At 47.1% G+C, this 17,742-nt stretch overlaps 1 protein-coding gene and 1 long non-coding RNA gene across 8 annotated transcripts in view; both read left to right on the plus strand.

Moving 5' to 3' along the window:
• Positions 1 to 17,742, plus strand: part of GLRA2 (glycine receptor alpha 2) — a 114,412-nt gene that overhangs the window by 38,718 nt on the left and 57,952 nt on the right. For 6 of the 7 annotated variants that reach the window (XM_064152119.1, XM_064152120.1, XM_064152122.1 and 3 more), the window contains 3 exons: positions 2,629 to 2,711; positions 3,864 to 4,001; positions 6,007 to 6,221. In XM_064152119.1, the coding sequence (XP_064008189.1) occupies positions 2,629 to 2,711; positions 3,864 to 4,001; positions 6,007 to 6,221 (436 nt within the window). The remainder of the gene's footprint in view (positions 1 to 2,628; positions 2,712 to 3,863; positions 4,002 to 6,006; positions 6,222 to 17,742) is intronic. The other variant, XM_064152123.1, reaches the window with a different exon arrangement.
• LOC135179948 (uncharacterized) lies at positions 15,596 to 17,228 on the plus strand. The gene is made up of 3 exons (XR_010304203.1): positions 15,596 to 15,654; positions 15,896 to 15,936; positions 16,729 to 17,228. It is a non-coding gene; the product is annotated as an uncharacterized LOC135179948 (long non-coding RNA).

Consider the following 17,742-nt stretch of genomic DNA (forward strand, 5'->3'; position numbering starts at 1 on the left):
AAGAGAAAGAAGAGATGTCGACTTTTGAGTGAACCTACAGAACGAGCATTTTCTCAGCTAACCTCCTAAAAAAAAGGAGTGAAAATTGATATATCTACACAATATCAGCTCATACAGAGCAAGCTTTCCCTGTGAGGCCTGAATGCAGCAAGTGAATCTCTTTGCTTGATCATCAGCTTGATATTAGGCTAACGACGGACACACGGTCCCATGTACATGGTCAAATTTCCAAACCCTTTAAGGTTTTTGGGAGGTAGAAAGGGATGAAAGGGGAAGGAAACAAATGCAGTGTGCAGCCCATGGCCTGACAGTCAGAAAAAGCTAAGCGCAGGAATAGACTATGAACCACCCAAAATTAATACAGAACTAAACACGAACTAATGACATATTTAGAGAGGCTGCACTTGTATAAAGCCGTGTTTGAAATGAACTGGGAAGATCTAAGCCACATTCAGAAGATGCTTATAAAGAAGGATTAGTTTGATACAGCAGAAAGAAAAGGTAGATGTCTTTTGTTAACACCAGAGGTTAACAACTGAATTAGCTCAGTCCTTAATGCAGTAAAAACGAGACCAGATAACATTCGTAGGGCACTGGAAATATTTCAGTGGGCAGAGGGCAGATATTCAATGACATTTGTACTATCTCCAGATGCTGAGCTGTTTGGTTTTTAACACTGATGCTATTTGCTCCCAGAGGTTAATCAGGTGTTTATTTACTATGGTGGTGCTGAGAGGACTGCTGGGGGCTTTGCTCCACATCAGTGCACTTCACTGCCACACACAGCCGATCTCAGGTTTCCTGCTATTACCACCTTGTACGCTGAAGACTTTGTCAAGACTTTGCCCATGGGTAGGCAAAAGCAGCAATGCTAGGTTTTGATCAGGCTGAGACCAGTTTGACCTCAGTTCCCTAAACATCGTCTTTATGTTGTGGTGAGCTGATGGCAGAACAGTCTGTCTAGAAGGTCTGATCAGGACATTCCCAGAAATTCATATGGTGAAAAACATAGTGGTAGGGTTTGAATTAGTTGTGTGGTGAGAAGCACAAAATCTGAGCAAGAGATAGAGTTTAGTGAAGTTTCTCTCCACAAAGATGGAGCAGCTCTGCTGAGAGGAGAGACTGAAAGAGTTGGGGCTGTTCAGGCTGGAGCGGAGGAGGCTCCCAGGTGACCTTCTTGTGGCCTTCCAGGATCTCAAGGAGGGTACAAAAAAGCTGGGGAGGGACTTTTGAGGCTGTGAGGGAGTGCCAGGACTGGGGGGAATGGAGCAAAGCTGGAGGTGGGGAGAGTGAGGCTGGAGGTGAGGAGGAAGTTGTTGATCAGGAGAGTGGTGAGAGGCTGGCAGGGGTTGCCCAGGGAGGTGGTTGATGCCCCATGGCTGGAAGTGTTTGAGGCCAGGCTGGCTGAGGCTGTGTGCAGCCTGCTCTAGGGTAGGGTGTCCCTGGGCATGGCAGGGAAGTTGGCACTGGCTGCTCCTTGTGTTCCCTTCCAACCCCGGTTCTGTGATTCTATGAAAGGTCAAGTCTGTCTGTAGAACAGCACCCTCGAGGTTAACATCTGCCCCTAGGCTCACTAATGTGATCCAGACATTGCTCTCAATGCACAAAGACACCTTCAAATCAGACCATTTGCTCCTCATCCTTGATGGTAAATGGGTGCAGGGGTTTTCATTTGTTAGCTTTCTTCACGTCCGAGGGGTTTTGGTGCTGAAGGTAATCTGAAATAAAAGTGTACTCTTTTTATGTTATTTAAACTGAAATGTTAACAATTCTTCTTTAGCAGTAGCTAATTTTTTGCAGTTACAGAATCCTGATCTTCTGGTTTGCTAAAAATGGTCCCTTCTCCCCACACTAGAAGAAGTAAAGCAGAGGAGAAGTCTTGAAACAGGTTCAATCATATGTGAAAAAGTAACACGAGCTAAAATACCCCAAACAAACAAAAGCACCACCGCCAAAAAGCACCAGCAAAAGACAGGAAGAGTGTTCCCCTCCAAGTGAAAATGTGCTCTGTCTGGGACTGGAACAACTGAAAAACTGAAAAAAGACGTGTACTCTGTATGACAGTGTTCCTTTAGGCTGACTTTCTTCTGTCTGGACTCTTTATCTTTTAATGCTGTGTGGCTGTAACTCCTACTGTATGATGTTTTTTCTTGCTTTTTATGGCTGAGCAGTAAAAAGGAAGGGTTGGAAATGGGCCTCCCGCACAACCAAAGCACTTTCTTGCCGGAAGACCCCGTGGTTGTTGTTTCCTTCCTTCCTTTGCCTTTTTTTCAAAACAAAGCTTTAAAAAGCATCTCCTCATCAGTGCTTGCAGCTGGTGCAGTATTTGGGTTCAGCGTTATACATAAAACATTGGCTGCACATCGGTGGAGAGCACTTCTTGCTGTGTCCTCGCTGCCTCTCTGCTGCAGCTCAGGCAGCGCAGCCGGCAGGAGCCGCTCCGCTTGCCGCTGCCTCCACGCATCCTGCGCGCTTCAATGCTCAGGGGGCAGAGGGAGCCCAGCCCCAGGGGCACTGAGGTCTTGCTGCTTTGAAGTGTGGGTCTTTGGGTAAAAACTGCACATTTCTAACAAGGCTTTTTTTTCCCTCCTCCTCTTTTTACCTTTCTTCCCCCACCCCCAATTTTAGGCTTACTTTAACCTTATCCTGTCCCATGGACTTGAAGAATTTTCCTATGGATGTACAAACGTGCACAATGCAGCTAGAGAGCTGTGAGTGTCCAACTGATTTATCTATCAAAGAACAAGGTTTTCCCGCACCGTTGGGTGGTTATAAAGCCTGCAGTGCTGTACCTGGGTGATGAGAGCCAGCATTCCTGTTTCGTAAGGCAAAAAATCCTGTAGGAACAGTGCTTTGACTGCATCCCTGCACTGTGTGGGGCCTTTGCGCTGCTCCTGCTCCCTTCCCTCCTTTCCTCCTGGGGCCTTTGTGCTGTTTCTGCTCCCTTCCTTCCCTCCCGGGTACATCACTCTGCCCACCAAAGCTGTATCCCCTGCGGGGGTCAGCACTGTGATGCTGTGCCTGAGAAACTGTTAAACCTAGAGAGCCGTTAGTACACAGCCAGGGGTTAGCTGTGAACGACCAAGACACGCTATGGTCTTTTGGAAAATGGAAGGAAGGTATCTGATGAAGCAGGGATCATACCAGGGTGCTGGCGCTGGCAGCAGAGGGCCAAGGCATGGCTTTGACCCCAGCACACACCCATCAATACTGCCTGGCTGCCAGCACACATCAAGCCAGGCGCGGCTCAGGGGACAGTGACCATACCCTAATCAGTAGATCTCAGAACACCTAGGGTTGATTGTGGGGTAGAGAGAATGGGGTTATCTGTTTGGAGATGAGCTGTGAGCGCTGCCTTTGTGCCCAGAGAATGACCGCAGGAGATGGAAGCTGCCCACAAAGACAGCCGCCGCAGTCTAAAGGCCATTTCTTTACCCTCCACACCTCTCAGCTGTAGGTTGCCAGGTTGACCAAGCTGCCAAGTCTTCGTGTAGTAAGCCCCAGAGTTCTGCAACCCAGAAATCCCTGGTTTGCTGGGGCATGCCAGCTCCATCAGCAGGGAATGATGACAACAAAGCGAAATGCAGGGTGAGGCACAGACACAAAGAAAGGTCATCTCCGTTGTAAACATAATCTTGGATGGGCCAGCAAAGTCATCCTTTACCGGCAAAGGAGAATGGCATTTCAGAACATAATGGTGCCACTTGTTGTCAGTGATCGGTAACAAACAGCACAGTGCCCATGTGGGTCGGACAAAGACCTAAGTGAGATAAGAGGTATTGTAACAAAGGTTTGCTTAAGGTAGTAATGTTTGCTTCTGATATTTTCCATCTATCGCCTAACCAACTCTGTTTGTGTTGCAGTTGGCTACACTATGAACGATCTGATATTTGAGTGGCTAAGCGACGGACCCGTGCAAGTTGCAGAGGGTTTAACCTTGCCACAGTTTATTTTGAAAGAAGATAAAGAACTTGGTTACTGCACCAAGCATTACAATACTGGTGAGCATTACTCTGTTTTTCTCTGTTCATTTCTCAGACGGTCTCTGCTGGCAGCTCAGAAAGGGGAAAGATGGGCAAAACGGGAAAAAAACCCACAGCACTTTGAAATGAAAATTGGATTCAGGCACAGAGTTTTAAATCTGAGAAATCCTACATGAAATATTTTCCCCTACATTTTCTCTAATTTCATTAAAGACATTAAGGACATTCTGACAGCACATTCTAATATGCTTAAACTCATTGAGGAATTTGAAACTTTAAAACAATCATTTAAAGAATATAGTTAATTTCCTTAAAATGAAACTTTTTTCCTTTATTATTAATCTATAATTTTTAAATTCCTGTTTGTTTGTCTGTTTTGTTTTTTTTTCCCCCCTGAACTTGATTTATTTCTCCAGCGTATCAAATTGCCAGGGAGGATAAATATCAAGCTGTAACCAGCTGTTCTGTGAGTCCAGTGTATGAATTGCAGTCTTTAAAAGGACACTGCTTCTATTGCTGATGCCAAGAGTGTGCTGACACGAAGTGTGGGGAAATAAAAGTTGTATTTGATACTCTAATTTATCTCCTGCTTGCTATTTTAGCTGCACAGAGTGGGAAGGACTCTGCTAAAGTATTGATTCAGCTGCTTGGAGTTAACTTAATAGGGGCAGCATTTGGAGAACGGTTTGCTAGGTGCTTGCTGGGGTTAGACATAATCCCTTTTTTGCCATCATTGCAGCCTAAGAGCCAGTCTGGTTGCACCAAATGCATTTGTTTCTCTGCAGAACAACAGAACGTGAGAGGTTCTGCCTCTGCCAGAAATAGCCAAAAGAACATTAATTGGGTTTACTTTTGGTAAATCTGGAGTCTCATTTTGGGGCCAAGGCAGGCAAATTGTGAGATTCTGAGTCAGAGACCAGTGGGAAGGGGGACTGCTATGACTTCTTATCCTTCCTCACACTTAAAGGGGACGACCAAGAGTGAATTCCAATAGGTGGAGTTTACCAGTTTATGGTTCGGCTGATTTGGTTTGAGCTCAGCCAGTTCCCACCATGCGACTCAGACTCTGAATTAATGAGTTCGTCTGCTTTTCTCATCACTGTCAGACAACAGCTTTGCAGAGTGAAACCCTGAAAGTGAGCGAGGAGGGAGGGCAAGAAGGAACAAAAAGTCTGATTTCTCCTGAAGGGATAAACAAGGAGCCATGCATCTTCATGCATTCGGCCAACCAACAGAGCAGTAAACCTTCGAAAGCACTTCAGGAGCAGGTCTGCCTGGCGCTGGAGTCAGTGTGCCTCCAGTGAGAGCCTTTGCAGTACCTGAACCGCAGCAGTCTGGAGAGCAGCACAGGGTAGGTTGGTAGCTGATGAGCTGCTGCAGTTCACGACCCTTTGTCCCCTGCTGCGTGATTAGCTCCACTGCCAGGCAATCCTAAACCTCCCGTGGAAGTTCAGATTCTAAACTCCCCTGTGGAGCAGCTCTCTGCTGCCTGAAAACCCACTCACCTCCCACAAGAGCTTGTTGTGGGTCTCCTGGAGTCAGACTTTTGGCAAAATTCAGAATAGGCTTGGAGTGGGCTGTGCTGTGAGATGTAATCCACAGACTCAGGCAAATGACAGGACCAGAGTGAAAAGGGCTCTGATCAGCCACAGGACTGTAAGGGCAGTAGCTTACGATGTGTTCAAGGGCATGTGCTTAATCTGTGTCTTTTAAAGAGCAAAGTGCTGTTTTAATGCTAAACACTATACTTAAAGTAAAATCTCCCAAAGTTTTGAGAGAAGAAACATTGCCTTCTGCTGCTGGAGGTGCAAGAGCTGTGCTGACAGTTTCCTTTCTCGGTCAGTGTGAAGAACTGGGCACAACCTGCCTCAGGGGGCCTGCGTGTCCCCCAGGCTAGCGTGCACCAAGTGGTTGGGTGAGGTTTGTGTGTCAGGGTGAGGAAGCAGCCATGCCTCTAACTGATGTTCACAAGACAAGAGACAAATGTGCAAAGAGCATTTATCAAAGTAATTTCGTGTTCTAGGGAAGTTTACATGCATTGAAGTCAAGTTTCATTTGGAGCGTCAGATGGGATACTATTTAATCCAGATGTACATTCCTAGCCTGCTGATTGTCATTTTGTCCTGGGTTTCTTTCTGGATCAACATGGATGCTGCTCCAGCTAGAGTCGCTCTGGGCATCACCACAGTTTTGACAATGACCACGCAAAGCTCGGGATCGAGAGCTTCCCTCCCAAAAGTAAGGAGACTCTTTGGTCCTGTCACATTTCTGTTAGCATTTGCACTTCCTGCCAGCGGTCCTGGAAGGTCTGTGAGATGTGCACCCAGGGGGAAGTGGGGATGGTGTGGGTAAGCTGCTGCAGTACCCCTGCATTTGCAGTACCCCTGCATTTGCAGCGAGGCAGGCTGCCAAAGGGTTGTGGGATGGCTGGACCAGAAGCATTCCTAACCAGCTTCTACTAACGGTGACACTTAAATGCCAGCATTTAGAAGATTCCAGATTTTATGCAATATGCAGCTAGGGATTGGATTTCTGAAAGCACTTTCATGGAAATTGGACATTCATCTGGCTGGAGGCTTTGTAAACTGTCTCAGGCTTTCTGGATTGTTAGGCTCTCAAATACCTTGATGCTTCTAGACATGGCACTTACTCTAGTGGATATGTCAACAGACATAAATGTGTATCAGAGACATATATGGAACTTGTCTGTGCCTAGAAGATTTCTCTGCAGAACCTCTTCAGGGAGGAGTTGCTGCTGTCTTTGTGTTAGAGCAGATATTATCCATATTCTCATTCAGGTGTTGCCCGCAGACCTTTGTTCTGTCTACACGTAGAATATTCTCTCACTCAGGTTATGTGGTCTTTTGACTCTGGGCTAGATGGGTTTGCAGATCACAGAGTTCTTCATGTAGTCAGGCTGACAGCTCTCCTGGGCACAGGCACGGCCTGGGTGCTTCTGCTGGCAGCATTTCCCGGCAGAGTTCTGTGTGCGTCCTTAGGCTTTGTACTGCTCTCTGGCAGAGAGCTCCGAGGCAGATCGATTTACGATAGCTTAAGGAATCACGAGATGCACTCCCTGACGAGTTCTTTCTGCAGCAGCCCAGCACCACAGGGCTTAGCAGCACAGCAGCCATGAAAAGCACAACCTTTAAGTGTCTATACAGATCATGATCTGTTCCACAAGCATGTTGTACTCTGTTCTGCTTTGCTCTCAGTAACACATTGAGTCTCATTCCAAATGCTGTAGCTTGTTCCAGTGGAGCATATGTAGGCTGACTGCAGAAGATGCACAGACTGTGGCACTCTTCTGTTGGTAATGAGGAAGTGTCTCTCAAAACCACGGTAACTACAACAGTTGGTTCAGCGTCACTTGAGACATGTATAACTTGCCGTGCAAGCTTTCATATTCAAAGTCACAGCTTCAAACGGATCATTTAACAAGCATTTGTTTGGAAAACTCAGTCAATATTATCAAGTGAAAACTCTGGAGAGGAAGTCAACAAAGAGATAATGTTGGCAAGGAGCACACAAGCTCTGTAGATAGCAGGCACTGAAAGCTGTGCCTAGAAGGTACAACACAACTCCATGCCATAGATTCCAAGCTTCTTCCAAATGAACTGGCTTGAGAACCACTGCAATCAGTGCAGTGACTGTAGAGGAGATTTCAGCAGCAAATACAGCCTGCCAAGGAGCTCTGCAGTGTTAGTGTGCCCCTGAAACTAACCCTTGAGAAAGACTCCTTGTCATACACCTTTGATCCAGCCAAAATGTTTCTCCCTTTAGTAGCCTGCCTGCTTTGAGTAGAGAAGTATTGGCTGGATAATCGTGTGGGGAAGAAATGGGAGAATCCAGGTTATGTAGGCTGTGGCTATTTGCCTACCAGAGGTTCTTTAGCCTTGGAATTAGATGGATTTATCTCAGCCACCATCAGAGAGCAGTGATGTCTGGGCCCTACTCCATCTTCTCCTCTTCTACTGTGTTCCTTGCCAGCAGAGCCCAGCACTCAATTCAGTCAGGCTTCACCTGACCGCTGCAATCTCACTGTATAACTCAGCTGAGCTCTACCTTGTGGCTTTGGTCTCTGTGTGAGTTAATCCTTCTGGGGGCTTTTGCAGTGCCCCAGTTCATGTACAGCTGGGGTGCTGTGTGAATGGTTGGTACCTGCCAGCTGACTCCCACCTCAGATGGCTCAGGAGCCTGAAGAAAGAGGGGCTGGAGCTAAAGGAAAGTGTTTCAGAAGGGTGTTTGTGTGCACATCCAGCTGCACGACCGTGCACTGCCACACAGGGACTGCTAAAGTAGCAAACTTGACTAACTATTTGAAACTTCATCTGCAACTTAATGCCAAAACTGTGCTTCTTCACAAAATCTCTCCATCTGAAGTGCATCTAGAAACAAAACTATGCAAAGAATGTAATCAAATCAGTGTGCAATATACTGGCTTTCCAAGTGCTGTCCACATACTGCCAAGAGCGCTGGGCTGCCAATGCCACAGCCGTTTAAAGATTGCCATCTGGGTGATGGGCATGGCCAGACAGCTGCGGGGAACCCCAGGAGATCCCGAGATGCCCACGTCAGTCCTGCGCCTGAGCCACGGAGCTCTTTTGCACCCAGGGCTTTGCTGGGCTTCGCCTATGCTGAGGAAGTGCAGATGAGGGATCTGCTGTAAGCTGCCACGGATCCACGCAGTACGTGCTCAGATCCCATGCCTTCGGCAAGTATGAGAGCCACAGATCAAACCCAGCAGCACGGATGCATGGGAACAGGGGCTCGACTTACGGAAAATGAGACCTCACAACACAGAGAGTTTTCAGGAAAGAAAGGTTTTAATCAGCACTGGGAGACAAGGGCAGGTCCTCCTCAAAGCCCTTGCACCACTACACCTGGTTCAGGTAGAATATTTATACTGCAAAATCATGCATATTCAGTACAGAGGTAGGGTTATTACAATCAGTTATTGGAAAATAAGTGGAGATACTACAATCAGTTCCTGGAATTCATTCCCATACTGTCCCACCTCTTCACACATGCTCATTGCCACCTGGTGGTTGTCTTTTGAGGTCTTTGGGAGGAAGGCTGACGTCTTCCTCACTCTGACCTCTCTAACTTTCAGTCCACCTGGCATCAGTCGTGTGTCATGTTCTTGGCTGGAGTTTCCAATGCTGTCATCTTTGAATACAGATTCTTCTTCTCTATGACAGCGTTTCAAGACCCTCTCAAGCTTAACTCACCTTCCTTTGTGTTTATCTGATTGACGATGCTTAATATTGATCACACAGTTAATGATTTAACTAGGTTGCTACACTCTATGTTCTCTAACCATTTTTCCCATATCAGGCTGGGGAATGTCTGGGGATCATAAGGGATGCAGAGACACAGAGCATGCCTTTACATGTGTCACGGTCCCAGCTGCTTGTAAGCTGGGGGAGTAAAGGGGGCAGTGCCAAGGCAGAGTGCAGAACTGTCGAGAGGTGCTAGCAGACAGCTCTGTCCTTCAGAGCATGGAATAACCACTCTCTTGCCACCCTGTTTCCTTTCCAACAGCTTCCCTTCTGTTGAATCGACAGAATGGAAAGTTCCAAAGCATTTTCCAAAGAGCCATTTGAAGGAATGAGCTCTCTGCTGTGCCTGTAATTGGGTGGTTTTCAGATTGCCTTCTTGTTAAAACACTGAGTAAGGTAAACCTTAGCAACAACAGCCCAAGAAAATGAATTACTTCAAATGCCATAAAAAAAAAACATTTGAGGACACTTCAAGTCAAGTAAACGATTCTTACACAGCTGTGTAGCATTCCCATTGTGATGCTGTAATGCGTGGTGCCTAAGGAATGCATGTTCCTGCCCCAGGGAGCGCTCCTCAGCAAAAGAGTCGCACTGAAAGCTCAAGGAAACCTCTGGGAGTCCTTTTGCTTTCATCTCTAAATGCATTCCTAACCACAAGAAAAGCATCATGTTCCAATAGGTACGGAGCCTGGCAGCCCCAAAGAGAGGGGAGCTTGTCCCCTTTGGCAGTAAGTGACTTCTCTTATGGGGCATCCACTGCCCCAGCGTGTTTGGAGACTTTTCAAGAGCCTTGGGCTTCCGGCAGACCAGGCTGAGAAAGGTGGCCTCTCCTTTTCTGAATGCCAGAAGTGATCAAGTAAAGAAGCTTCAAGAATATAGCACATTAAAAAAAAAAAAAAAAAAAGTCGTTAGGGTTGACTTTATTTATTTAAGAAGGCATGAGGAGCAATAAGCACTAAGCAGAGGAATAGATGCTGGTACCTGAGGTGATTTTCTGTGTTCTCACAGGAAGCAGAGCAGCTAAGGCGATAGCTCTTCCTTCATGGAACGAACCCCTGAGATGATCCACTTGGGTAAAAAAGCAATAATGGAGTAACTTAGAGTGGACATAAGTTTGGGGCAAATTATCTTTACTCTAAACTCAGGATCTGCAGAGGAAATGTTGCAGTAATTCAGCAGCCATGAGACGTGTTAATTGGCCCTCGGCTTGCATGGGTGTCTGAGCACTTCACCTGCACCTTAGATAATGAACCCAGTCTCGTTTGTATTAGATGTGTGCAGATTTCTGTTGGAGGTCTGAGGTCCTGTGACCTTACCTTGGTATTTACTGTGCCTGCCCTGTGTCAGGTGTCTGCACTCTGGCAGGGCAACTGCAAATAAATCTCACCTTTAGGTAAACCCTCAAGTAGATTTAAAAGGAATTAGCACAGTGGGTGTCAGTTTCTTGGACATGATAGGAGTAGGGATGCTGTCCAAGCTCGTGGGAGGTCAGGCTGTGCTGTCAGGTGGTGATGAGGATCTGCTCTTCCGTCCCGTGCCTGCGCTGAAATGTTCTCACTCTCATTTGTGTAGTTCATTTCCAGTGTCCTCGCAGAACTTTCCTCTCCCTCACCCATGTGTGTTTTGCACAGAACACCTATCCCCCCTTTCAGTTATGCTACAGCCCTGTGAAACTCACTTCAGCTGCTTTTTTCTTCTTCTTTCTGAGCTTGGCAAATGTAGACACTACTAAGTCCTGTATTCAGCCACCATATCCGTTGTTGTATTTCATACAGCACTGGCACCTGGATGCAGAGATTTGTCCCACACCATACAGCAGGGGAAGTTACACAGACTGAGCCTATTTTCCACAAAACCCAAAATCCAAAATAAACCAAAGGTCATAAGTGAGCTGATGTTTGCTCGCTGTGACTCACTGAGACAACTGCAAATCCATTGTAACTACATATAGTTACAATACATCTGTGTATAAAATAAGCAGTGCCACAAATTCCTGTAGCAAAACAAGTTCCTGTCAAGTTGTTCATAAACATCTGCTCGACACTTACAGCTCAGATCAAATGTTTCCAAGGCTGCTCTACAGCTTCTTCAGAATACATTCCTTTATTCCTACTTCTTCCCCCTTCTGTTTTCGCTGGAGTGGTTTTGAGATCAGATGTGAATATTTGTGCTTGAGGTGCAAGGCAGTGACCTGCAGGGCAGGATGAGGTACGTGGATCAGATGTACCAAAGATAACTTCCTAGCCACTGCCAGTGGCACCGTGGCCATGGTAGTACCAGCTTGAGAACACATGCATGGCCCTGAGGAAAAGAGTGACAAGAAGAGCCCAGAAACTTACCTGCTGCTTCCACCTACCTCAGCTGGTGTGGTAAAGGATACTTTCCCTTTTGCAGAGCTGGCAGCCTGGGGATTTAGGTGGATACTTGCACAGCTAAGCTGTGCAGTTACAACTTCCCTGGGAGCAGTATCTCAGTGACAGGAGCTTTGGCACGGGTCTGAGTGCTGTGGCCACACACCCCTTGCAGAAAGACATTTTCTTCTTCCATTCTACAACCATTTCAAGTTTTACAGACTGGATTTGAGTCTGCTGCACAGGTAAGGAGACCAAAACCAGCAGGATCTATGTTTCTTGTGAGAAGGACAGGAGGTAGAAGGGTGTAGATGTTAAACAGAGCACCCTATTCTGTCACTAGAAGTTGTCACCTTGTTTTGTTTAGCTTGGCTACATACATGAGCTGTCCGAGTCAGGCTCTGGGTGTTACAGGGGTCACATATGGATTGCAGTGAGTTTGTAGCTGCCCTCCAGTGTGTGCAGAGCTGACTTGACAAGACCTGACTGACCTGTTGTGTGATAGAGACTAATGCTGGTGCAGAGAGATACATTAGGATCCAGGGCAGATTCTGCTCTATGACAGCAGAGAAAATGGGCTGAGCCACTCAGTCACTTTCCCCACCGTGCTGAACTAAACTGGGAAGTTTACTTCCCTGTGCAGTGCAGGCAGTGGTATTTATTGTAGTACAAGCAGGGTAGCTGCTGCCATGCGTGACAACTAAAAATACACATAAGATGTGTCTGAATACCTCTGGGATGTGGTTTGAGTACTCCTGGCACTTCCTCAGCAGGTTTTATAATGCAGTCATTGGGGAGGGCTGGCGTTCGGTCGAGCCTACGCAAGCACCAGAGCGGAGCTGAAGTTACTGTGCTCACCAGCCCGGTGGCTGTTTCGTAACCCTGGCAGGGTTCTGGGGCTCTATGTCGCGCCCTCCAGGCCCTTCTGGCGGCTTTTAGTGGCTCTCTCAGGAACGTTCCGTGCTGCTCTTTCACACAGATAAGCACCGCAAAGCCACTCTGCAGCAGGGATGCAGGCTCTAGTGGCTCATTCGGTTCGAGCACTTGCCAGCCTTGACTCTATCAGATCACCCAGGAGTATGACTTATTAATCTCTTAGGTTAAAGTTTCATTTGAAATAATGTTGATGGTCCCCCTGGAGCCTGGGAAAAACACTTCCATTTGCAGGATGCCTTCAGGCTACCTCCTTCAAGCTGAACTTCTGTGCATGCTGCACGAGGCTGCTGTGGACATTTCGCTCCCCAGAAGCTGTCTCTGAGTCGGTGCCACCACTGAACTCTGTGATGGGTCCTTTTTGTTTGCTGTGGCAAAGACTTCCGAGGGAAAGCCCTTGTCTGTTGCTACCTAGAAGTATTAACCCCTTCTGCTCCTCTCCTTCTTCCCCCTCCCCCCAAGAAAAAGAGAGGCAGTTTACTTTTTTTGTTTTTTATGGATGCATCAAACAAACTTCTGCAGGAGGAGGAATTCAGTGACTCAATGTCTTGTTTTCACATCTCATGTCTGTGTTATGGAGTGACTATGACTTTAATTTGCCAGCAGCAGATCACACTGCTCTATGGTATAGTAAAGTCAGCGTTGAAAATGAAACAATTACGAACTAGACATTGGCAAGCAGATGTTGTCATTTGTTTTTGAGGCATGGAAATATGTCACAGGCTATAAAGTACGTCATTATTCACTGATCCTAGCAGTAAAGCTGCAAATCCTGATGAAGCAATCTTTTTTCCCCTCCTTATTTCTTCTTTCTAGAAGACTAAACTGAGATACTTCAAAGAGAGGGGAGGATGATAACAAAGAGCTCTGATCTTCAGTGGCTTGTATCTGGTGTGAGGCAGCCCTGCCTGTGAGAGACAGACACGGTGTGCTGCCTGACCTTGTTCTACCAAAGGTTCAGCCTCTGGGGAACTGAGCTGGGATGCTCAGAACGTCTGGAGGCAAACAGAAGTGACTAAATCACAGCAAGAAAGGTGTTACCAGTGAGGGAGAGCACCTCGGTGTTCCTCAGTGCAGGCATTCATGGTGAAGGTGGAAGGGCTAGGTGATAACAGCAGCAGTGATGCTATCCAAGCGAGAGCACACCTGTGGCTGTCTCACACAGGGAGAACCACTTCTGTTACAAGGTGGTTTGGGAAACTAAACATTCCATTATCCCATCAGCAGAAGTGGCTTCAGTATTTGGCATCTGTTTCTCTGCAGAAAGGCATTTGCCTCTAAGTGTGCAGTGGCAATGGAAACCCTAGGTATGTTTTGGTAAGGTATGATGCAGACTGCTGCTTTGAACCCCATCTGATGCTCATTGCTTTATGGGCTGTGACCAACTTGGAAACATCTCTTACCTTTCCAAGGAGCCTTGTAGATGAGGACGCTGCCTGCACCCTCTATGCACTGCAGCACTCTATGCTTGAGCAAGCTCTGCTTAACAGAAGCTGACTTACACCTGGCTTGACTTTGCATGTAAATGGCAAAGAGAAAAGGGCAAGAAAGTGAAGCAGCCAAAATGCTAGGCCACAGGTCTCCAACCTGACTCTGTGCCACTGATGACAACCCTCTGAACACTGCTGTGGAGAAGCTTTCAATCCACCTCACCACTCAAACGTTTGTGCCCACCTCCTGCACTGTTCTGTGAGGATGTTATGGGAGACAGCATCAAAAGTCTTGCTGAAGACAAGGTAGATGACAGCCACAGCTCTGCTTTCATCTACCCATTTGGTCATGCTTCCATAGAAGACTGTCAGCTTAGTCAGGCAAGAGCTCCCCTTGGTAAATCCATGCTGGCTACCTCCTTGTCTCTACTTTGACTGGGCCAGGGGACAGAGAGAGGTTTTGCAACAAGGCAAAATAGTGTAGGAGAGGTCCTCACAGGTAGGCTGGCAGTCTGGTGAATTATTTCAAGGTAAAACTCCCCCAGTGAGAGCAGCTGTAAGAGCTGATTAGGTTTCCACAAAAGCTGAAGGCATATCTAATTAAAAGGCTGTGGATTACCTGAACACAGGAACTGCACTTCATGGAAAGCTGCTCTGGCCAGTTCCATGCATCATTTCTGCCACTAGGCTCATGCAGATCCATAGAGACACAGAATGATTTGAGTTGGTAGGAACCTTGAACACCATCCAGTGCCAATCCCCTGCCATGGGCAGGGACACCTCCCACCAGCCCAGGCCACTCAAAGCCTCATCCAGCCTGGCCTTCTACAGCGCCAGGGAGAGAGCATCCACAGCCTCCCTGGGAAACCTGTTCCTGTGTCTCACCACCTTCTCTGTAAAGATTTTTTTCCTAACATTACATCAGATCTCTCCAACAACCAAAAATTTATGTTTCAGTTTTTCTCCACCAAACCCAACAATTTTGAGAGGAAAAACAGAATCACGGAGTCACAGAATATTAGGAGCTGGAAGGGCCCTCAGGAGATCACCCAGTCCACCCACCCCTGCCAGAGCAGGACCACCTTTTTACTTTTTATGGCCTTTTTGCCCTTTTTTTTAATCCCACTTCTCCAACCACCTCCTTCATTTCCTTTCCAAATCCATCTTCCCCCATCTTTCTCCTTTTCTTTCCATCTCCTTTCCTTCCACTCCATCTTCCCCTTTTCATCTCCATCCTCTTCCTCACCATCTCCTCTTTTGCACACCACACCTCACCTTCCCCCCCCCCCCTTTAATCCCCCAAACCCAGAGCACCTGGGTGCTGTTGGAGTCTCCTCCCACCCCAGGTGTGACCACTTTGCCCTCCCTGCCCACTCCCCTTTATAATGGCCCCAGGAAGGCAGCAGCCCCAAGCTTGCCCAACTGGGCAGAGGATCCTCCTCCTGGCATCACAGGTGAGTGCCCCTGGTGCACACTGGGTGACTGGTGGAGGGGACAAAGGCCGGGGGGCCTGGTGGCCCCCCGGTTAGGCAGGTTAGAGACTCAGTAGTCCCTGTCACATCACCCATGGGTGCTGGCTGGGCCTCCTTACTCAGGCTGAGCTCCTCTCTGTTTAGCTGCTGCTCTCTGCTTCTCGTGGTGAGCTGAAGTGTTTGGTGGACCTGGAAGCTCACAGGTGGGTTGTATTGTGTTGCCATGAAATTGCTTTGGTTGGAAAAGTTCCTTCCTTTCCTCTTCTTTCCAAATCCATCTTCCTCCTCTGTTTTCCATCTCCTTTCTTTCCTCTCCATCTTCCTCTTTTCATCTCCCTCCTCTTCCTCACCATCTCCCTACTTTCAGTACCACCTCCCCTTTTCCACCATACCAGCCCCTTTTGTACACCACACCTTGTTCTCCCCTTTTATCCCCAAACCCAGAACATCAGCTGGGCAGAGGGATCCTCCTCCTGTCATCACTGGTGAGTCCCTGTGGTGCGTGCTGGATGAATGGTGAAGGGGATCTAAAAAGAAAACAGAAGGGCTTCTGAACTCATTCTTCCTCAAGCAGAAAACCCCACAAAACAATTCTAATTTGCACTGAAAACATTTCTGTCCTCCAGAGAAATGAAATTTAACAAAATATCTTCCTACAATGGGAAAAAACACAATGAATAATTTTCCTTTCAGAATCATGTGCAGTTTTCTTGTGTTTGCAATGTCAGTCCTATAAAGACAGTAGCTGAAAACTACCAAGTCAGATGTGCTTCTCTCTTAGTCGAGGAAAGGAGGCAGGGCAGCCTGAGAGCAGCTTTGACCACAGCAGAGTCCAAAAGCAGCACCCAGCCCCTCTGTGAAACCCTTGCCAGCACTGCCCACTCTCCTGAGCGCTCGCTGCAGCTTTCATTAATACTGTTTTAAGGTGCTCTTATGTAAGACAGTGAAACACTCTGAAGAGAGAAGCGAAAATAAATCTTTTCAGCTGAACAAAGTTCTGCTGTTTCCAGACAGGATCTAATGAAGAGTTATTAACTAACTGCTCTGGGTCTAGTGCACTATAGTAACTGCAGTTAACTGCACAGTAACTGTGCTGTTAGTAACTGTGGTGCCCTGTGCATCAGAGCTGGGCTTCAGCAGGCGGAGCAGCCCAGCCGAGGTCTGGGGCTTGCTTCTTGTACACAAATAGCCTCTTGCTGAATCTCTGCACAGGCTGCTTCAGAGCTGTCATCTTATTCACTGCAAAACCCTCCCACAGCATTTCTGTTGACTTTCAGCCACCACTGTCTGATGTCTCCAGGACAAGATTTTTGTTTGAAGCTGCCTTTTTAATTGGAAATCAAAAGTTAACCTAAAAAATCAGCACATGGAAATAGAATTTATGGAAATGGTTCAAGTGACATGACTTTAAAATCCCTGAATTTGTGATTTGTGACCTTTTATCCTCCCTCATTTTCATTCTAATTTAGAAGACATCAGAAATGTCAAAAATCTCTAAAGAAGGGAAAACCCACCCAGCTCTAACATTTACTGAGCACTTCTCAGCTTTCAATGATATTAAGAGTTCAGAGAGAAAAATGCTCTAATTAAAACCACAGTGCAACCACAAGAGCAAGCTGAAGCACTGACAGAGGAGAATAGAATCAAACTGCCCCATAGTGACCTCCGGAGATGCTCATTGTAGCCAGCAAATGAAGGTTCAAGTCATCGGAGCAGACTTTGATCAGTTGTTTCTATGCTCCTGTGGCTCAGTGACTCCCAGAAACCACAGTTCTGTTCTCTCCAGGTCCAGGAGGGGCAATGTGGCCTCCCAGGTTAACTCTCTGGTTTGCATCCAATCGCTGCTACAGTTGTGCTCCACAAATGCTCTGTATTTGGCTTAAGCACGTCTGGAAAGTGTGCAGACTTTCTCTGCAAGTGAGGTTTTTGAAGTGTATTTCAATAGCTACCCACACAGACTCTAAAGGGAAATGCTTTGAGCGCCTGAGGACTCCAGAGAAGCTGAAGCTTTACCCTCCAGCTGCTGCTCCTCCCGTGTGCTCCTGAGCCAGGCTGCGAATGCTTTCCGCACGCTGCCACCGCTCGCATTCAAGAAATCCTGGAGAGAAACTGAGCAACCTTTTAATTTTTTAAACTGAGCAGATCGAGCTCCCTTTGTCTCTCTCACGTGATGTTTTCTTCAGCCTTCAATCATCTTCCTCACTGTGCCATTAGAATGTCTTTAAATGCAGCAGAATTAGCTGTGCTGCCGTGGAAACTCTCATTATAGCTTTCTTCCTCCTCCTGCTCTG

The sequence above is a fragment of the Pogoniulus pusillus genome, chromosome 12 (assembly GCF_015220805.1).
Source record: "Pogoniulus pusillus isolate bPogPus1 chromosome 12, bPogPus1.pri, whole genome shotgun sequence".
In the NCBI taxonomy this organism is placed as follows: Eukaryota; Metazoa; Chordata; class Aves; order Piciformes; family Lybiidae; genus Pogoniulus; species Pogoniulus pusillus.